This window comes from Salvia hispanica, chromosome 6, assembly GCF_029641045.1.
Source record: "Salvia hispanica isolate PSC_SH4W2 chromosome 6, Shi_PSC_v1, whole genome shotgun sequence".
Classification (NCBI taxonomy): domain Eukaryota; kingdom Viridiplantae; phylum Streptophyta; class Magnoliopsida; order Lamiales; family Lamiaceae; genus Salvia; species Salvia hispanica.
In genome coordinates this window covers 47165684-47188673 of record NC_142697.1, presented here as the reverse complement: position 1 = coordinate 47188673, position 22990 = coordinate 47165684, and the positions used below count along the sequence as shown (strand labels likewise).

At 36.7% G+C, this 22990-nt stretch overlaps 4 protein-coding genes and 1 pseudogene across 5 annotated transcripts; all 5 read left to right on the top strand.

The window, feature by feature from the left end:
* Positions 1-231: 231 nt before the first annotated feature.
* LOC148924053 (uncharacterized) lies at positions 232-2301 on the top strand. 2 transcript variants are annotated; one of them, XM_089060050.1, is made up of 2 exons: positions 232-1025; positions 1128-2301. In XM_089060050.1, the coding sequence occupies exons 1-2, from the start codon at positions 232-234 to the stop codon at positions 2299-2301; spliced, it is 1968 nt and encodes a 655-aa protein (XP_088916176.1). The 2 variants fall into 2 exon arrangements, with proteins under 2 accessions (XP_088916176.1, XP_088916175.1); XM_089060049.1 differs by having other exon boundaries at positions 232-1037.
* Positions 2302-4068: 1767 nt separating this feature from the next.
* LOC125203390 (uncharacterized) lies at positions 4069-6229 on the top strand (annotated as a pseudogene).
* A 3769-nt stretch (positions 6230-9998) lies between these two features.
* On the top strand, positions 9999-12209 carry LOC148924052 (uncharacterized). The gene is made up of 2 exons (XM_089059985.1): positions 9999-10786; positions 10906-12209. Exons 1-2 carry the CDS (start codon positions 9999-10001, stop codon positions 12089-12091), a joined length of 1974 nt encoding a protein of 657 aa, XP_088916111.1. The 3' UTR covers positions 12092-12209.
* A 1317-nt stretch (positions 12210-13526) lies between these two features.
* LOC125203906 (uncharacterized) lies at positions 13527-17134 on the top strand. Its single transcript, XM_048102417.2, has 3 exons — positions 13527-13690; positions 14556-15402; positions 15800-17134. Exons 2-3 carry the CDS (start codon positions 14573-14575, stop codon positions 16980-16982), a joined length of 2013 nt encoding a protein of 670 aa, XP_047958374.2. The 5' UTR covers positions 13527-13690; positions 14556-14572; the 3' UTR covers positions 16983-17134.
* A 425-nt stretch (positions 17135-17559) lies between these two features.
* LOC125207008 (uncharacterized) lies at positions 17560-20092 on the top strand. Its single transcript, XM_089061670.1, has 2 exons — positions 17560-18358; positions 18717-20092. The coding sequence occupies exons 1-2, from the start codon at positions 17560-17562 to the stop codon at positions 19892-19894; spliced, it is 1977 nt and encodes a 658-aa protein (XP_088917796.1). The 3' UTR covers positions 19895-20092.
* Positions 20093-22990: the final 2898 nt, after the last annotated feature.

The window sequence follows — 22990 nt, the reverse complement described above, 5'->3', positions numbered from 1 at the left end:
CATTCTTAAAACCCGTGCCGGGTCAAAGTGTCCCAAATTATCCGGGACGGAGGGAGTACTTTAGTATTTGTGATACATTAATCTTTGTTGAGATAAGAATATATTTCCATAGCCCAAAGGTCTGTTATACTCTCTATATATATAGATATATAGACACCTCCTCACACACACAAAACAAACATAAGAAATACTCCTACTACAAAGAAAACACACACACACGTACACACTACAATGAGTGAGAAAGTAGAGAATGAGATAGTAGAGGAGAGAGAGATGGTTGATCATTGGAGCCATGAGCATCCACTTGCTCCGGTGAAATTTGATAAATTATTATATTGTAATGCTTGTTTTAAGCCTTTTAGAAGTGGAGAGAAAGGTTATGGGTGTAGCCAGAAATGTGGGTATGAAAGGCTACTACATGAAGACTGTGCAGAGGCGCCGAGGAGGATCAGGCACGCAATGCACCCTCAACACACACTCGCTCAACAATATGGCGTTGTGGATTGGCCAACGTGCTGTTCTATCTGCCAATGGACTGTTCATCCCATTTCGTACATATGTACGAGCGCAGAATGTACATTTGTCACGCATATCAGATGCGCGCAGGGCAGCGACATGATATATGCAGCCGAAGATGATGAGCAACAGCAGAATAGCAGCAGCATCATACATCATCCGAGTCACCCTGAGCATCAACTCTTGTTTCTGAGGAGACGTTGTTCATTCAAGTGCGATGCTTGCGGCACCAAAGGGAGTCCATGTTCATCCTACACATGCACCACACCTTCATGTCAGTATTGGATCCATGAGAGATGTGCTTCCTTGCCTCAGAATATCCAAAAAGAGGAACACCCTCACTCCCTCTCTCTCTCTTTTCATGTCCCTCTTCAATATCTCATATATGACTACCATTGTGAAGTGTGCATAAAAAGATTAAACTTCAAACAATGGATATATCATTGTGAGCTTTGTAGCTACGTTGTTCATCTGAACTGCGCCTTCAAGAAATTGCTCCCCACCACTAGGTACGTGCGCACGTGTAACCAATATTCTTGATTATATATGTTTGTTAGTACATCATATATATAATTGTAATGTTGAAATATGTGTGTTTTTGTTGCATGTAGAGAGAAGGGGGTCATGGAGTTTCCAATAAATGATGTGGGTGAGGACCTAATTGGAGCTTTTTTAAGGAGACAAGGTGTTGAAGCATATACACAACTACCCATCCTTGATCATCAAGATGATGTTGATTATAAGTTCCACCATCACAAACTCATACTAGTCTCATCTTCATCATCACCATTTCAAGAAGGAAATGAAGAAGAAAACTATGATGATGAGGAAGACTACTCTAGTAGAAAATCGGAGTTAATATGTGATGGGTGCCTTACTCCAATACCTGTGAAACAAACATCATCTTCTTCTTCGCCTTCGTCAAGTAGTAAAGATTGCTACTACTACATGAGATGCAGCATGATATCATGCAAATACTATCTTCACTCGGCGTGCTTCCAATTGCCAACTCAGCTCTCCTCTCTTCCTCTCATCCATGAACATGATCACAGCCTTGTCCTTCAATCGAGTGACAAACTTAAACCATGGGAGTGGTCATATTGCAGTGTCTGCTTCAAACCCACTCATGGTCCGTATTATGTGTGTACAAAATGTTACAACTTCAAAGTAGATATAAAGTGTGCTTCAATGCCGGATACCATATATCACGCAGCTCACCCGAATCATCTCCTCCACCTTCTCTCCCCAGTAAATACTTTGACACGAGCTCCCAATATATGTGATGGCTGTAATAATTTCGTGTGGGATATTCATCATAGGTATGCATGCGGCAGCTGTGATTTCATCGTGCACTTTGAATGCGCGGTGCTGCCGGCATCAACCACCAGCCTTAAATGGGACAAGCACCACACGCTGCTCTTGACTCACGATGCCACTCTAAATCGTCCCGGTGAATTCTACTGCGATCAATGTGAAGATATAATGAATCCCAAGAGTTGGATGTATCACTGCCGCAGCTGCGATATATCCATCCATCCGAGCTGCTTTAAAACTACATCCGGCTACTATAGAAACATCAAACTGGGACAGGAATACAATGTGAATGCAGAAACCCATCCACACCCTCTCACCTTTCAACTTCTCACTACAAAACGCCGCTGCGACGTTTGCCGTAAGGATAGGCATGAGGATATTGGATTTCACTGCGCATCATGCAACTTCTTCATATGTTACTACTGCAGTAGAAAAATGATCGAAGATGGCAACATTGAGGCCGTGGATTGAAAAACAGAAGCTCAATGTCTACCTTTTTTATTCTTGTGGACTTATGTTTTTGTCTTACCGTATTTTTTATTTTGAATTTAATGAAGATTGTAGTCTACTTTTTTAAAATACAGTTGCTGAAATTTTCACTTCCACACATATATGTATAAAGATTTAAGGACATCTTTCTTATTTATACTTAACCCCTGATTATTACTATGTGTTTTTTTGTAGTGATTGAACATCAATACAAATAAATATTTATTTTTCAAATTCAGGACATAGTAATGTTCATATATCACACTACAAGTTATGAAAAATATGAGCAATGATGGCTGATCCAACTCTCAGACTTTTCCTAGAAGTAAGATGGCAAAAAATCTATAAGCTGAACCAATGCATTGTTGTACTACTTGTCTGAGAAAAGCAAAAGACAAAAGACAGACAAAGAAAAGAGAAATTAAAAAAGGAGATTCTCTGATTGAATAAGTGGTGACTGTTTTACTTTCTTTTCTCATATTAAAAGTTCATGTATTTATAGGTAAATAACCCATGAAATTATATGATTTACAATTCGTTTGGTAACGATGTCTTGTTCCATGTTAATTTGAATATATTAATTCTTTCTTTCCATTTTATTCATATTTCTAAAATTGAGGCGCACACCCAACATTCTTTTTATGTTTTTAAATGTCTCATTGAAATGCAAAAATAATGATTTTTGCCAGCCCAATTGTAGTGGTCAAAGGCCCTCCACCAATGTAAATTGGGCTGAATAAACCTTTTTAGTGGCCCAATTAAATTCCATAGAGGCCTAAAGAGTAGTTTTCTTAGCCATATGGAGTAGCATTCATATAGCGGCTGTTTAAGGACAAAAATAAATTATCTTAGTATTATACTCCATCAATAGTAGTGTAGTCATACAAAATAAAATTAGACGTGATAGATATATGATTATATAGGAAAAGCAAAATCAAAAAGCAAAAGAGAAAGAGAAAGAGAAAGAGAAAGAGAAAGAGAAAGAGAAAGTGAAAGTGAAAGTGAAAGTAAAGAGAAAGAGTTGTTGCTTGATACTACTCTATTAACTTTGCTAATAGTATTAGAAGTTTTGTGTGATTCTGTTTTGAAAAGATAGTATTCCTTCCGGTACCTATTAAATTTGGACGATATCAACAAATGTTTCATTTTATTTTTATTATTTGTTGTAAAGTAAATCTCACACATTCCATTAACTCATTATACCCACAATTATTATAATATTTCCCCCCCCCCCCCCTCCCTTATAAATAGAATGAAATGGCACGAATTTTAATGCAAAACTGGTAACGTAAGAGAAATAGAATGAAAAGTGTGTAAGTGGAAAATGGATCTGTCTCATTAGAGAGATTCGAAAGTGAGACAGACTAAAAAGGAAAAAAAAATGTTTCTATTTCTAGGGGATGGAGAGAGTAGTATATAAAATTGGATTCACATTCATTCCGCTAAATTTTTAACCACTTTTCTTTATAAAATTAAAAAATTTCTTAAAACCTGAACTTAGTCAATTATGTGACATTTAATGGGGTCTAGAAACAGTTTTTATGTGTGTGTCTAATTGAGAAAAACAAAAGGCAAAAAGGCAAAAGACACGAGACAAAGGGAGAGTGGAACACTTTGATTATTGTGATACATTACTCTTTGCTGAGATGGGAAGTTGTTGTATGATTCCATAGTATATATACATATGTTCGTCTGGACACACACACACATACAAACACAAGAAGTAAACAGAAAATACACTCAATAAGAATGAGTGAGAAAGTAGACAATGAGATAGAAGAGAAGGAGAGAAAGATGGTTGATCATTGGAACCACAAGCATCCACTTAGTTTGGTGGAAGCTCCATGTGGAGGAGGAGAATACTGTTATGGGTGTCTAAAGTATTTTAAAAGAGGAGAGAAATGTTATAGATGCAGCCAGGAATGTGGCTATGATGTGATACTACATGAAGACTGTGCAGAGGCGCCGAGGAAGATCAGGCACACGATGCACCCTCAACACATACTCACTCAACATTTCAAAACTGGGGCCGGGGAAGGGAGCTGTTCAATCTGCCAAAGGAATGCGTGGGGAATTTTCTACAGATGTACGAGCGCAGAATGTGCGTATGTGATGCATATTAGATGCGCACAGGGCAGCGACATGATGTATCCAGCCGAAGGTGACAAGCGCACAATACACCATCCGAGTCACCCTAAGCACCAACTCTTGTTTCTGAGGAGAAGTTGTTCATTCAAGTGCGATGCTTGTGGCACCACAGGAGCCAAGGGGAGTTCCTACGCATGCATCAATGATGCTTGTGAGTATTGGATCCACGAGAGATGTGCTTCCTTGCCTCAGAATATCCAAAGGGAGGAACACCATCACTCCCTCTCCCTCTTTTTTCATGTGCCGCGTCAATATCTCAGATATTACTACCGTTGTGAATTGTGCAGAAAAGAATTAATACCAAAAGATTGGATATATCATTGTGAGATTTGCAGCTATGCTCTCCATCTCACCTGCGCCTTCACCAAATATATCCCCACCACTAGGTATTCTATATCTTTCTTCATTATGTATATCTAATTACATGCAAAAAAAAAAATTATTGTTTGTATTGTAATGTTGAAATGTGTGTTTTTGTTGCATTGAATGTAGAGAGAAAGGGATTATGGAGTTTCCAATAAATGATGTGGCTGTGGGAGAGGACCTAATTGGAGCTTTTCTAAGGAGACAAGGAGTTGATGCACATTCACTCATCCTTGATCATCAAGATGATGTTGATTATGAGTTCCATCATCACAAACTCAGATTAGCCTCCTCCTCATCATCATCATCATTTCAAGAAGAAGAAAATGGTGATGACGATGATGATGAGGAAGACTACTCTTGTAGAAAATCAGAGTTAATATGTGATGGGTGCATTACTCCGATACAAGCACCATCATCTTCTTCTTCAGGTAGTAAAGATTGCTACTACTTGAGATGTAGCATCAGCTCATGCAAATACTATCTTCACTTGTCGTGCTTCCGCTGCTAACTCAGCTCTCCTGTCTTCCTCTCCTCCACACAAATAAGAATGAGAATGATCACTGCCTTGTCCTTCAATCCGGTGACAAACTTAAACCATGGGAGTGGAAATGTTGCAGAGTCTGCTATAAATATACGAATGGTCTGTTTTATAGTTGCACAAAATGTGAAAACTTTAAAGTAGATATAAAGTGCGCTTCAATGCCGGACACCATATATCACGCAGCTCACCCGAATCACCTTCTCGACCTTTGTTCAGCACAAGATACAATTATGAGACACGGTTTCTTCAATTGTGATGCCTGTGGAGGCTACATAGATGTTGGTAACAGCTACGAATGCAGCAGCTGTGATTTCAGCGTGCACGCTGAATGCGCGGTGCTGCCGGCATCAACCACCAGCCTTAGATGGGACAAGCACCACCCGCTGCTTCTCACGCACGATGCCACTCTAAACCATCCCGGTGAATTCTGTTGCGATCAATGTGAAGATATAATGAATCCCAAGGGCTGGATGTATCACTGCCGCAGCTGCGATATATCCATCCATCCAGGATGCCTTCCAACTACATCCGGCTGGCATAGAAATATCAAACTGGGACAGGAATATCATGTGAACGCAGAAACCCATCCACACCCTCTCACCTTTCAAATTCTCACTACAAAACGCCACTGCGACAATTGTGATCGGGATAGGCATGATTATCTTGGATTTTACTGTGCATCATGCATCTTCTTCATTTGTTTCTACCCCTGCGGTAAAAAAATGATCGAAGATGGCAACATTGAGGCCGTGGATTGAAGAAAAAGCTCAATTGTGGACTTGTGTTTTTGTCTTACCTTATTTGTTTGAGTGTGTTTTAAATTTAATGAAGGTTGTAGCTTGCTTCTTTTTTAAACTACAGTTACTTAACCCTAAACCCTAAACCCTTACTTAACCTGTGATCAGAGACGAAGCCAGAAATTTTTTATTGAGGGGCCCGAATTTTAGGTATTTGTTAGTGTCGGTATGGCCAAAAGTTGTTTCAATAAATAGATAGTTGCAAGCTATATAGATGAATAATTAGAGGAAAAAAAATTAGAGATACGTAGTAGAACCTAGATATAGATATGTTGGTCATTGTTAGAAAATAAAGTTTAAGTAAATTAGAAAATAAGACAAAAATCGGATATATATGAAAATAAATAGCAGTTCGAGTAAAACTCTTCGACATAAAAGTGTAAAAAATAAAATAAAGACTCTTATGAATATAACTCACGTCAAATCTCAAATGCAATTTCACATAGTAAAATTGAAGGGATCTAATAAATTGCAATGATTGCTAGAGCTAGCTGTAAATGATTCTAAAGATTAGGTATTAAATTACAAATAACCAAATGGGGTTACAAGCATACAATCGTCAAATAAAGCGGTCGATAAATTCATTTTATTTGATATGTTAGTTTATCTAATTAGGTAAATTATTTTTCTATAATTAGTTTTAATTTACTAAGATTTGTAAAATTTTAATCAATTCAAATGATTATTGGCATATAATGTACAAATGCATTTATTTTAGATTATAGAAAAAAGAGTGTTAGACAATATAATTGGACATAAAACAAGGAGAATAAATCGATTTGTTCAAGAGGGAACTCGAACTTGGGACACAAAACAAGGAAAATAAAATAGTGGGACATAAAAAAAGAAAAATATAGGGATTTGTCCATACCAGGATTCGAACTTGGGACACTAAGACTAGAGGCTTGGGCCCAAACCAACTACACTAGGTGAGATTTTATGTATTTGTGTAGAATATATATACTAATAATAACATAAGCTGGGGGGCCTCTAGGCCCCCCAGGCCCCATAGTGGCTTCGTCCCTGCCTGTGATTATGTGTTTCTTGGTAGTCATTGAACATCAATTCAAACAAATATTTATTTTTTCAGTAAGATGGCAAAAAATTTAGAGCTAAATCCAATGCAATGTTGTATACTTCTCACAAACTGTGAGAAAAGCAAAAGACAGAGAAAGACGAAACAAATTAAAGAAAAGAGAATTAAAAAAGAAGATTCTTTGATTGAATTAAGTAGGGATCGTTTTACATTCTTGTCTAGCATACTGGATATTGTTGTCTAGCATATTGGATATTGTTGGCAGAGAAAATTTACCCATGAACATTTTTTATGATTGCCACATGGCAGCTGATAATTCGTCCACGTGTATAAATAATTGGCTATGAATAGTGGTATGGTGTTATTTTAAGAGGTGTTGTTATTTTAACGCACTCCATTAATCTAATATTGAAATAGTGTAGTTTATTTTACCTCAATTTTTCGATAAGCACCAAACGGTATTTCATTGGTTAGTTTAATTTTTTTTGTCCTCAACAGCCACTATATGATAGCTAAGGCCTAAGAAATCTATTAACTCTAATTAAACTTATGGCATGTTTGGTATGGATGATAACTCATCTAGGGATAGAATTTTTTATATGTTTGGTAGGGGTGATAATTCGTCTAGGATGGAATTTTATGTATCACCCTACCAAACATGCCATCTTATACGTTAATTTCCTTCATTAATATAACCCAAACTACTAGTGTAACACTGGAGTGCAAGTTACTAATATGATTATTTAATTTCCTTCATTATTACTATAACCCAATTTAATGTAAAATGTGACCAATGATGGTTTATCCAACTCTCACACTTTTTTTAGCAGAATCCAATAAATTCTTGTAATTGTCTTAAAATGTGTATAAACAAAATACAGCGACAAAGACAAAGTAGTGAAAAAAATCGTAGAGCTGAATTCAAAGCCAAAGCAAAAGATAAAGACAAACGACAAACGGAAAAGCAAAAGACAAAGAGATTTTTGTCGATTGAATTAAGTTGTGATTGTTTTACATTCTATTCTCATATTGAATGTTTTGTAATGATTCTTCTATTCCAATTTATGTGAGCTGGTCACCTTCGAAACCTGAGTGATTTCATGCCTTTAAACGGTCAATGGAAATATATGAAAGTAAAAAAATCAAGAAATAAAGTATTTTGAATTTGATGTTGTCCTAGAGTAATAAATTGTGAGCTATAGTGGTTTTTTTCTGAATAATACTCCCTCCGTCCCGGATAATTCAGGTCACTTTGACCGGACACGAGTTTTAAGAATTGTAATGAAAAGTGGGTTGAAAAAGTTAGTGGAATGTGGGTCCTACCTTTATATATTAGTTTTATAATAAAATGTGAGTAGGAATGAGTTAGTGTAATATGGGGTCCACTACCAAAGTGGTAAAAGTGAAGTGGGCAAATTATGTGGTACGGACCAAAATGAAAAACTGGGACGAATCATGTGGGATGGAAGGAGTAATAATCATACTCATATCAATCAATATGTGATAACTAAAATTTTGGAGGAATCACGAAACACATGAAACTTACTCATATCAAAATCAGTGCTGATTAGTTCCAATACAATAATTATAAAATCAACTGAACCAAATTAAGATAATGAATAAACGCAGTAACAAATGAAGAAAAGTAAGAGAAGAAGTAGACTAATATCTCTCTACAGCAGAGATGATGCGATGAAATCTGATTCTATAAACAATGATAGAACATGGATTGGTCTTGATAAAGTTGTGATTGGGCTATCGGATAAAATTTAGTTATAAACAAAACAGGGCCATAGAGAATTTGAAGTACGAACGGGCAGCTAAGGGGAGGGCTATAATCCACTGTCAAGCCCATCTCCAAAGTTTCACACTTGTGCTCGAGAGATGTTGTAACTACACTCGTACCGTAATGATGTCCGTTACTTATTCGTTCCAATTTATTCATATTTTTAAAACACTGAGGTTCACTTAACCCAACAATTTTTTTAGTATTGAAAAGAACTGTCTTAGTTATTAAAAAATACTCCTTTCGTTCCTAAAAATTTGCCGCTTATATCCATTTTCGTCCATCCCTAAAAGTTTATCATCTTTTACTTTTACCAGGTAATGGACTCCACATTCAACTAGCTCGTTCTCACTCATATTTTGTTATAAAACTAATAATTTCTCTGTCCCATTAGAAAAGAAACGTTTTTCTTTTAGGTCTGTCCCATTAAAAATGAAACGTTTCTAAAAATGGAAACAATACTCTCTCTACTTTTTCTTCTCTCTTATTTTACTATCTCTTCATTAACTCACAAAACAACACTACATAAAATCTTGTATCGAAAAGCAAACGGTGCATATTTAATGGGGCGGAGGGAGTATATAAAAATAGGATCCACATGCCACCAACTTTTTCAATACACTTTCTATTACATTTCTTAAAACTCGTGTCAACTCAATTGGTGACAAATTATTAGGGACGGATGGAGTTATGATTTTATCCAGCCCAATTGCAGGCCTCTATTTAAGTAGAATTCGAGTAGTTTTCTTATAGTAGGTGTTTTAGGACATAAAGTAAATTATATTAGTATTATAAAGTTAAATTAGACGTTAGAAAAATTTAATTATATCGAAAAAGCAAAAGACAAAAGAAAAAGAAAAAGAAAAATAAGGGAAAAAGAAGAGTAGTTACTTTGATGTATACTTTGTGCAATTCAATATTGAAAAGATAGTGAAAAATAGTGTATACTATAAGTTTTGATATGCAAACACAAGAAGTAACAAAGAAAACACAAACACACATAAGATGAGTGGAAAAGTAGAAAATGAGATAGAAGAGATGGAGGAGGAGAGGAAGATGCTTAACCATTGGAGCCACGAGCATCCACTTTCTCTGGTGATGATTCATAGTTTCAGAAATTGTGATGGTTGTAGTGGGAGATTTAGAAGAGGAGAGAGAGGTTATGGATGTAGCCAGAAATGTGGGTATGATGTCTTACTACATCAAGACTGTGCAGAGGCGCCGAGGAAGATCACACACGCAATGCACCCTCACCACACACTCGCTCAACAATATGCCCCCACGGATTGGGTAACGCGCTGTTCGATCTGCCAATTCTATTTGAAACGCATCTCCTACAGATGTACGAGCGCAGAATGCACGTTTAAGGCGCATGTCAGATGCGCACAGGGAAGCGACACGATGTATGCAGCCGAAGATGAGGAGCGCAGCATCATACATCATCCGAGTCACCCCAACCATGAATTGAAGCGGTTGAGGAGGAGTTGTGCATTCAAGTGCGATGCTTGCGGCACCAAACATGCCAAAGGGAGTTCCTACACATGCCTTGATGTTGATTGTCAGTATTGGATCCATGAGAGGTGTGCTTCATTGCCTCATACCATTCACAGGGAAGACCACCATCACTCCCTCTCTCTCTCTTTTCATCTCCCATCTATATATCTCAGATATAAATACAGTTGTGAAGTGTGCAATAAATCATTAACTCCCAAACATTGGATATATCATTGTGAGCTTTGCAGCTATGCTCTCCATCTCACCTGCGCCTTCACCAAATATATCCCCACCACTAGGTATAATCCATATATCTTTCTTCATTATGTAAATCTAATATTTTTATGTTACATCATCATAACAAATTGTTGGTTTATAGTATGTGTTGAAATGTGTGTCTTTGTTGCATTGCATATAGAGAGAAAGGGATTATGGTGTTTCCAATGAATGATGTGGTTGTGGGTGAGGACCTAATTGGAGCTTTTCTAAGGAGACAATTAGGAGTTGATACAAATTCACTCATCCTTGATCATCAAGATGATGTTGATTATGAGTTCCACCATCACAAACTCACATTAGTCTCCTCCTCATCGTCATCATCATTTCAAGAAGAAGAAAATGGTGATGACAATGATGATGATGAGGAAGACTACTCTTGTAGAAAATCAGAGTTAATATGTGATGGGTGCATTACTCCAATACTGCTGAAACAAGCACCAACATCTTCTCCTTCAGGTAGTAAAGATTGCTACTACATGAGATGTAGCATCAGCTCATGCAAATACTATCTTCACTTGGCGTGCTTCCACTTGCCAACTCAACTCTCCTCTAGATCTCTTCCTCTCCTCCACACCAATGAGAATGATCACAGCCTTGTCCTTCAATCCGGTGACAAACGTAAACCTTGGGAGTCGTCATTTTGTATAGTCTGCTGTGAATGTACGAATGGTTTGTTTTATGGTTGCAAAAAATGTATCTTCAAATTAGATATTAAGTGTGCTTCAATGCCGGACACTATGTATCACGCAGCTCACCCTCCACACCCCCTCAACCTTCGTTCTACACAAGATACGATTATGAGAGATGGTTTTCTCTATTGTGATCCCTGTGGAAGCTTCATAGATGATGACTACTGCTACGAATGCGGCATCTGTGATTTCATCGTGCACGTTGGATGCGCGCAGCTGCCTGCGTCAACCACCAGCCGTAGATGGGACAAGCACCACCCTCTGCTTCTGACGCACGACGCCACTCTAAACCATCCCGGTGAATTCTACTGCAATGAATGCGAGAGAGAAATGTATCCCAAGAGTTGGATGTATCACTGCCGCAGCTGCGATATATCCATCCATCCGAGTTGCTTTAAAACTACATCTGGCAGTTATAGGAACATGAAGTTGGGGCAGGAATGTCATGTGAATGCAGAAACCCATCCACACCCTCTCACCTTTCAACTTCTCACTACAAAAAGGCGCTGCGACATTTGTCGTTGCAATGAGAATGGAAATCAAGGGTTCTACTGTTCATTATGCAAATTCTTCATTTGTTTCTTCTATTGCGGTGAAAAAATGATCGAAGATGGCAACATTGAGCCCGTGGATTGAAGAAAAAGCTCAATTGTGTGTTTTTGTCTTACCTTATTTGTTTGAGTGTGTTTTAAATTTAATGAAGGTTGTAGCTTGCTTCTTTTTTAAATTACAGTTGCTCAAATTTTTACTTCTCAATATGCTTAAAGATTAAGGGCATCCTTCTTAATTACTTATACTTAACCTGTGATTAGGTGTTTCTTGCTAGTCATTGAACATCAATTCAAACAAATATTTATTTTTTTACAAACTGTGAGAAAAGCAAACTGTTTTACTTATTTGTTTATGTCTTACCTTATTTGTCACAAACTGTGAGAAAAGCAAAAGACTGAGATAAAGATAAAGAAAAGAGTAGGAAAAAAAAAAGATTATTTGATTGAATTAAGTGGTGATTGCTTCATGTATTGTTGTACTTGTCTGAACCAATGCATTGTGGTACTACTTGTCTGAGAAAAGCAAAAGACAAAGACAGACAAAGAAAAGAGAAATTAAAAAAGGAGATTCTCTGATTGAATAAGTGGTGATTGTTTTACATTCTTTTCTCATATTGGAAGTATTGTATGATTCATGTAATCCAATTTATGTAAGCAGGTCACCTATATGAATGCCTAGTTAATTTCATGTCTACATGGTTAAAGGAATATTATTGAAATGTTTGTTGTTGGAGTCATCGCTGTAATTATGATGCAATGGTTAAATGAGGCACAAGAATGAAAATTTTCATCAGAAATTTACAAATTAATAGGCAATGTGCATATATACTGATAGTAATTACTAATTCCCAATACATCCATTAGAAGGATTTTGAAAGAAATTCATAAATTAATAGGCAATGCAAATATAATGAAAGTAAAATATCAGGGGTGAGAGAAGGGTATGCGTTTGGAATTGGAGTCTTTAATTTCAAATTCATTCTTTGATATCACAAAAATGTTTGAACTTAAAATTGATTTAATTACGATTGTAGCTTGTTTTTTTTTCAAATGCAATTGCTCAAAATTTAACTCTTACATCCACTTGAGAAAAAGCAAAAGGGAAAGATAAAGAAGAAATGAGATTCTTTGAGTAAATGAAGTTGTGCTTGTTCAACATTATATTCTTTCCTCATATAGGAAGTTTGCTTGTTCCAATGAAGAGTGAAAACGTCATACATTCCAACAAATAATCAGAAATCAAACACATCTATGAAGAATATTTCTTTCTCAAGTTTATACCTTTTTTAAAATTACTTCATTCGTCCCACTTTACTTGACAAATTTTATGTTCCGCACATAAATTTTGTCGAGTAGGAAATCCCGAAAAGACTCGCGGGAAAATAATGTCTCATTCCAAAAGACCACGTTACCCTTAGCTAAATGTGAATGGATTGTTTTACTAGCCCCTAGCAAGATATTCCCCTACAACCTTATAAATACCACCCTCTTCTCCACATATTCATACACTAAAAACACTCTCTACATTAGAGTTTTCTTTTTGAGAACCATCACTTCTAAGTTTTTGAGCGTTTTGTTGTGACTAAGTATAGAGTCTCTACAGGGACGGCCATTCCGGACTTGTACGTCTTCACTAGTGCGCATACACCTATCTCGGGTTCACCTTCGGTCCGGTTACCGGAAGGTATTTTTTTTCAATCTCCCTTTATCAAACTATATAGTTTATTACAACATATTCTAATCTTAGTTATAAGTAATTTTAGTTTTGATTATAAATGATAAGTGTCGGAAAATTATGTAAATAATACTTCATCCATCCAATGCACACTTGCTACATGGGATTAAATAAAAGTTACTAGTAGGTAGTGTGTTTTATGAGAAAATTAAGAAATGACTATGTTGTATTGTTGTTATGTTAGTTAATGACATGACATTGATAATGGTAAGTTTTCTGAGAGAGAATACAAATTAAAGGGTACAATTTTAAATTAAAGTGAATTTTTTAACAGATTATTGTATAATAAGAGTAGGATAGTTTAAATCAATCTCAAACTTCATTCGACCATAAGTTTCTTATTTCACACTCTTTTTTGTACACCGTATAGATTAAAGATTTTATAACTCCCATATGAAGGAGGAAATTACAACGGAAGTCAAGAGGGACATACAATAATGTCTAAGCTCCTTGCCGCTAGGACAAAGGTTCTGATTAATATAAGATGAGATAGGCCCAAAATAAGCTTGAATCGAACCTCTATAAAATTGTTTACTCATTATTCGATTTTCTTGTTCTATAAGTTGAGAATTTCAATAAGAAGTTTATTCATGTGTACGACAATAAGAAACTTTAGCATTTTTTTTTTTATATTTCTCTTTTACTTTACCAATTTAAAATTAAAATCTGTGTTCATGAGCTATTTTCCGTGGACGGAGGAACATAACATGCTAGAAACGGTGCATTAATGTACATCCGTGTTCATGAGCTATTTTCTTGTTGGGAATGTTTGATAGCTAGAAGGTAACAACATTATTTACATGTATTTCTACAGAACAAGAAGAAGACATAATGATGAGGGAGAATGATACGAGCAACCCGAGCCACCAGCTGGAGGCAATCGTCAAAGAAAAGGAGGAGAAGGAGGGGAAGAGAAAAATGGTTGAGCATGGTAGCCACGAGCATCCGCTTACTTTGGTGGAAAGTTGTAGAAGAGGTGCATGTAGAGGTTGTCACAGGCCTATTAGTAGTGGAGACCAAGTGTATGAATGCAGCAGGAAATGTTGGAACTCAGGCTTGTTACATGAAGAATGTGCGGAACTTCCGCAAAAGATGAGACACGCACTGCACCCACAACACACGCTCAGTCAAGAATGGACCAAAGTTTACATGACTTGTTCAATCTGCAGAACTTATCGAATTTATACAAATGGAATGTTGTACAGATGTACGAGCGAAGGATGTAAGTTTGTGTTGCACTATGGATGCGCGGTGAAGGATGCAGCCTCTTATGATTATGAGGATGAGGATGACAGAAGAATGAAGATAAGCCATCCGAGTCACCCCAAACATGAACTGAAGTTGTTGAGAAGGGATTGTTCCTTCAAGTGCAATGCTTGCGGAACCACAAGCAAAGAGAGTTCCTACACATGCACCGCAGATGCTTGTCAATACTGGATCCATGAGAGATGTGCTTCCTTGCCTCAAACCATCGAAAGGGAAGACCACGATCACAATCTCTCCCTCTCTTTTTGTGTCCCTCTCGAGTATATCAGATTTAACTATAAGTGTGATGTATGTAGCAAATATTTTATGCCCACGTACTGGATATATCATTGCGAGCTTTGCAGATATGTTGTCCATCTCAAGTGTGCCTTCAAGAAATTGCCCCACTACACTAGGTACGTACATACTGCCTCCGTCCTACAATAAGACTTACTCCACATTTTATCATATAGGTTCGTACAATAAGAGTCACATTTCACTTTTACTAAGTAGGCCTCACATTCCACCAGCTTATTCCACTAACATTTTATTATAAAACTACGAATACATCTATATATATATATATATAAGTGGGGCACATAGTCCACTAACTTATTCAATTCACTATTCTTTACATTTCTTAAAACTCGTGCCCAGATTGTGGGTCAGAGGTAGTATTGAATTTACTTCATCATAACATAACGCAGATTGTGTGAATCCAGCAATATTTTCGTAAACGAATGTCACATTAATGAATAAAATTACTTAGCCTTAGCTGTTAATAAATTTATGCTTCATATTTGTTGGTTGCAGAGGAAAGAATGGTTGGATTTTGGAGTTTCCAGTTGCAATAAACGATGTGAGTGAGGATCTAATTGGAGCTTTTGTAAGGAGACAAGGAGTTGAAGCATATACACAACCACCCATCCCTCATCAAGATGATGTTGATTATGAGTTCCACCATCACAAACTCAGATTAGTCTCCTCCTCATCATCATCATTTCAAGAAGAAAAAGAAGAAAATGGTGATGACGATGATGATGAGGAAGACTACTCTAGTAGAAAATCGGAGTTAATATGTGATGGGTGCATTACTCCGATATTTCTGACTTCTTCGAGTAGTAGTAAAGATTACTACTACATGAGATGTAGCATCAGCTCATGCAAATACTATCTTCACTTGGCGTGCTTCCGCTTGCCAACTCAGATCTCCTTTCTTCCTCTCCTCCACAGACATGATCACAGCCTCCAACTTCAATCCGGTGACAATCGTATACCATGGAATCGGCAACGATGCAACGTCTGTCATGAATATACGAATGGTCTGTATTATGTTTGTACAAAATGTGATGGCTTCAGAGTAGATATAAAGTGCGCTTCAATGCCGGACACCATATATCACGCAGCTCATCACCCGAACCATCTCCTCGACCTTCTCTCCAGAGACGATGCTCGTAGCTTAGCTTACTTCAAATGCGATGCTGGGTGTGATTCAAGTCCGGTTCTTAACAGAGCACCATACAAATGCAGAAGCTGTGATTTCACGGTGCACCTCAAATGCGCAGGGCTGCCGGAATCAGCCACCAGTCGTAGATGGGACAAGCACCACCAGCTCCATCTGACGCACGACGCCACTCGTAACCGCCCTGGTGATTTCTACTGCGATCAATGCGAGCAGCAAATGAATCCCAGGAGTTGGATGTATCACTGCCGCAGCTGCGATGTATCCTTCCACCCGGACTGCCTCAAAACTACATGCGGCGAGTATAGAAACATCAAGATTGGTCAAAAATATGTGATCGCCGGAGCTCACCGCCACACACTCACCTATCAACTTCTCACTACAAAACGCAAATGCAACACGTGTGGTGAGGATAAGCATGAGAGGCCTGGATTTTACTGTGCGTTATGCAACTTTTTCATTTGTTTCAACTGTTGGTTCTCTGATTTTTGGAAATACTTACTCCGTCCCGAGGCAGATGTCACACTTCTGTGATGACACGGGATTTTAGGAGATGTGTGTTGTTTTGTGTGTTACATGGAAAGATTTTTACATACTCCTAGTAGAGAGGACACTTTTTCAGTTTTTTTAAAAAAAAGATACTACATGAATTGGTTAGTGATTGAACATCAATCCAAATAAATACTACTGTGTATGTATATTTTCAGACTCAGGACGTATTAATCTTCATCATATATACCACACTAAAAGTTATTAATATGAGCAATGATGGTTAATCCAACACAATTTGTATATAAATGCGCAATGATAGCAGTAAGTAACGCGAAAAATTTTAGAGCTGAATTCAAAGCCAAAAGCAAAAGATAAAGACACGACAAAGGGAAAGCAAAAGACAAAGACAGAAATAGTAATCATACGAAGTTATATTAGACGTTAGAAAAATATAATTATATTGGAAAAGAAAAAGAAGAGTTGCTACTTTGATATATACTTTGCTGAGATTAGAAGTTTTGTGCAATTCAGTATTGAAAAGATAGTACTAAGAAATAGTCTATATAAGTTTTGATATACAAACACAAGAAGTAACAAAGAAAACACACACACACACAATATGAGTGGAAAAGTAGAAAATGAGCTAGAAGAGAAGGAGGAGGAGGAGAGAAAGATGCTTAATCATTGGCACAACGAGCATCCACTTTCTCTGGTGGTGATTGGTAGATATTACAATTGCGATGGTTGTACTGGGACATTTAGAAGAGGAGAGAGAGGTTATAGATGCAGCCAGGAATGCTTGGATGATGTGATACTACATGAAGACTGCGCAGAGGCGCCGAGGAAGATCACACACGCAATGCACCCTCAACACACACTCACTCAGCAATTCTCCTCCCCTCGGGATCGGGAAACGCGCTGCTCTATCTGCCAGGACGATTTACGACGCATCCTGTACAGATGTACGAGCACAGAATGCACGTTCAAGGCGCATATCAGGTGCGGGCAGGGAAGCGACATGATGTGTGCAGCCGAAGATGAGGAGCGCAGCATCATACATCATCCGAGTCACCCCAGCCATGAATTGAAGCTGTTGAGGAAGAGCTGTGCATTCAAGTGCGATGCTTGCGGAACCATAGGGAGCTCATGTTCGTCCTACACATGCCTTGATGTTGATTGTCAGTATTGGATCCATGAGAGGTGTGCTTCCTTGCCTCGTACCGTTCGAAGGGAAGACCACCATCACTCCCTCTCTCTCTCTTTCCATGTCCCTCCTCAATATCTCAAGTATAACTACCGTTGTGAGGTGTGCAGAAAATTTTTAACGTCCAAATATTGGATATATCATTGTGAGCTTTGCAGCTATGCTGTCCATCTCACCTGCGCCTTCACCAAATATATCCCCACCACAAGGTATTGTACTCCCTCTGTCCCCAATATTTGGCACCATTTGACCAGGCACGGATTTTAAGAAATGTAATAGAAAGTGAGTTGGAAAAGTTCGTGGCATATGGGTCCTACTTTTATATATTAGTTTTATAATAAAATGTGAGTGGGAATGAGTTAGTGGAATATGGGATCCACTACCAAAAATGGTAAAAGTGAAAGTTGACAAATTTTTAGGGACGGTAGAAAAAGGAAATATGTGACAAATTTTCAGGGACGGAGGGAGTATATTTTTATATTACATCATCAAAACAAATTGTTGCTTTATAGTACTCCACATGTTGAAATGTGTTTTTTTTTTTTTTTTTTGCATTGAATGCAGAGAGAAAGGGATTATGCAGTTTCCAATAAGTGAGGGGGCTGTGGGAGAGGACCTAATTGGAGCTTTTCTAAGGAGACAAGGAGTTGATACACATACAACAAATTCACTCATCCTTGATCATCAAGATGATGTTGATTATAAGTTCCACCATCACAAACTCAGATTAGTATCCTCATCATCATCATCATTTCAAGAAGAAGAAAATGGTGATGACGATGATGATGAGGAAGACTACTCTTGTAGAAAATCAGAGTTAATATGTGATGGGTGCATTACTCCGATACGTCTGAAACAAACATCATCTTCGTCTTCTTCTTCATTTTCAGGTAGTAAATACATGAGATGTAGCATCAGATCATGCAAATACTATCTCCACTTGGCGTGCTTCCGCTTGCCAACTCAGCTCCCCTCTCTCCCTCTCCTCCACAGACATGATCACAACCTTGTCCTTCGATCCGGCGACAAACATACACCATGGAAGGAGACATTTTGCAGCGTCTGCTTCATTTATACTAATGGTTTATACTATACTTGCGCAAAATGTAGTAGATTCAGAGTAGATATAAAGTGCGCTTCAATGCCGGAAACCATATATCACGCCGCTCACCCTCCACACCCCCTCAACCTCCTATCGCTACAGGATCTCGACAGACGAGGTCCAACTCCAACCGAGTGCGACGCTGACTGTGAACACTTCATATGCGGAATCAGGAGCAGCTATGCGTGCAGCGCCTGCGATTTCGTCGTGCACCTCAGATGCGCGGGGCTGCCCACCTCATCTGCCAGCTGTCGATGGGACAAGCGCCACCCGCTGCTTCTGATGCACGACGCAACTCTAAACCGTCCTGGTGAATTCTACTGCGATGGCTGCGAAACGATAATGAATCCCAGGAGCTGGATGTATCGCTGCCGCAGCTGCGACGTGTCCTTTCACCCGGGGTGCTTGTTGACTACGACTGGCCGGTGGAGAAAAATCAAGTTTGGCCAAAGATATACGGCCGGCGGAGCTCACTGCCACGCGCTGACATATCAAATTCTCACTACGAAACGCCGTTGCAACGTTTGTGGTGAGGATCAACATGAAGACCGTGGATTTTACTGCGCATTATGCATCTTCTTCATTTGTCTCGGCGTCCATTGTGGTCAAAAACTGATCCAAGATGGCAAACTTGAGGCCCTAGATTGACAAGTAAAAGTTCATTTTGTACTACTTGTGTTTTTTTACGATATGCAATATCTAAATATTTTACAAACTCTAAACTATGAGTTGGACCGTGAGAAAATGTCAATAGATGACAAAACAATTGCAACAAAAAATGTCAACACAGTATCAACTGTGGACGCTGTATTAACATCAAAATCTTGATATTTTAAATTGTTTTAACTGTGCTGAGGAGTTTGAAGTTTATACAATATATAGAGTTAGTTTACATTTATTACTGCCGAATAATTGCTACCGCTCTATTTGATCAAAGATTAACCATCTATTTCTTAGCTAAACTGACTTGCCATGTGTTTCATGGTAATAACATTTTCTAATCATTCAATATCACTTCAAATAATATGGTGTATATTTTATTTTTATTTTCGTCCAAATTAATACTCATTTTCCGTCTCTAATAGATGTCTCACATTTGACCAATGATATTTTTAAAATATTTAATTTTGTGAAGAAAAAGTCAATAAAATATGAACTCTATATGCTCCACAGTAATAATAGCTTGACTCGACTTCCCCGAGTCTCATACTGGAAGACTCAATCAAATAGGAAACATGTTGAGTACAAAAAAAAAACTACTACTAAAATGGAACTAGTGACATTAGAGTTTATAAGTCGACATATACTATATAAACTTGAAATTGTTTTATTTTATTTTATTTTATTTATAACTGATAATTGTGTGTGGGACATAGTGGACCTCTTTTTTGTTTTATTTATGAGTAGTTTTTTGTGCTTTCTTCCCGGTGAAGAATGGTGGGTATAATATTTTTTATTGATGCACTTATCCAACCAGTTGTACAATTGAAGGACAAAACAATTATTGATTAGCCAACTTGAACTAAAAGCAGGACACATATCTACAAGAAACCAATATTATTCATCATCTTGTATATTTTATCCTATATATTTGGCACACATTAATATGAATGTTATCTAGAAAATTACCATTATTATATGCTTAGTGGTGATATAAAAAATCACTAATTAAATGGTTTAGTACCCTCTATGAGTATTACAGCCATATCGGTAACGATCAAGCAACATTTGGCCTTTGGAGCTTTTAAGTGGGGGCAGTTGACAGTCTAATCCAATTTTAACACTAAAATCATATTTATAATCATGCGAATACAAAATCTCATTATAGGTTCGTGTTAAAATGACAACCCCTCTTAAAGTGACACTGTGACACCACGTATCCAGGAATATTATAAACATTACACTGCAATAGTATAAATGCTATTGCTGTCTAGCGTATTGGATATTGCTGGTCGAGAAAAAATTATTGTCTAGCGTATTAAATATTGCTAGTCAAGAAAATTTATCCTTAAGCATTTTTTATGATTGTCACATGCCAGCTGACTATTCGTCCACGTGTATAAATGATTGGGTAGGAATGATGGTATGATGTTATTTTATAAGATGTTGTCATTTTAACGCACTCCTACCACGAAGTGTTTTTATTTTATATGTACGTATATCATTTTTATATAATTTTATTATAAGGGATTGATTTTCATTTTTAAAAAAAGTGCGTCATAAATCATGAAATTATTATTTAGCCACTAAGTCCACGAGATATTTTGACACAAATTATCAACACGATTAATTTATTATTATAGTCTACTCAACCAAATCCTTCCACGTGCAACTGCCACATAATGAACGAGGGTAAAAAGGTTGATTAAGAAATAAAATTTGTGGTTAAAAGTGATTTATCAGTTTAATCTAAATAGTCAATTAAAGTTAGGTTGTTTTCCAGTACTTTCTAGAAAAGATAAGAAAAAATCACATCGACTAATAATTGATGTATTCGAATCTATCGAATCGGTTAGGCAATATATGTGAAATCTAAGAATCTTCACTTTATTTTGTAATTTATGTTAAATTCTCTATTATCTCAATTAGTTAATTATTAATGTTCTGAGATACTTTCAATTTAATTGATATAAAAAAACGTAATTATAATTAATAAATGTTAAATCGGATGTGAGATTAATTTATTCCAAATATACAAGAAAATATTTATTTTTTAAAACGTCATACCAGAAAAGAGAACATAAAATAAGCATATAAAATTAAATTAATTAACAAGAACAAAAAATCAACAAACAAAGATGTGAACGAATAAAATATAAAATTGTCACCAATTTTTATCATTCCCACGACATCACTTTCCCAATATTAATATATTTGTATGTATGTATATATACAGTATTTTTTTTATTCAATTTAATTCACTTGACGAAATTCATAAAAGTAAATAATAATCAAATGGTAATTTTTTCTGTACCTGATAAATATTCTATAAGATTGAAAGTTAGATTTAGATACTCCTTTCAATGAATGACAGCTCCGGTCTATATTCTACACCAAATAATTTTCAATTTGAATTAAAAAAATTTGTAGATAGAATCTATCTTAAAATTACAAAGACGTGATTGCCCTCTAAACACTATGAAAAATATCCAGAATTAATTATACTTAATCAATTGAATTTTCCATTTCCAAATGTGAGAGAATTACAATAAGTCAATAAGAAGAATTAAATAATAAGTATAACACATTTAAATTTGTTAAATAATCATAAAAGCCGATTTCCTTTTAATTTTCATGGAAAATTACACCAGCCCTTACCCACATGGTCGCATAGGACTGGCATTTATTTTAAACTACTATTGTATTAAAGAAATTATTTTGACATGAACAGTGTTACAGATAGAATAGTTACTACTAGAATATTGTGGATGATGTAATGCATATTAAAGTATCTCAATAAATTAAAAAAAGCAGAAAATCATAATATAACAAAATTTTAATAAATTTTCCATTTCAATAACATCTACATACATCATATTTCAATATTTTTTTCTATGACTAAAGGCTAAAACTGGTCCTGGACATATATCCATTTTATGGTTTTGGTCTTATACTTTATCTTTTGATTTTTTGCATCCTCAAAATTTCAACTCGGATCACAATTGATCCTACACTAACAATTCCGTCAATTTTTAAACGGTTTTAACGCGATTTTGTTAACCCGAATGGGACTGTTAAAACCAT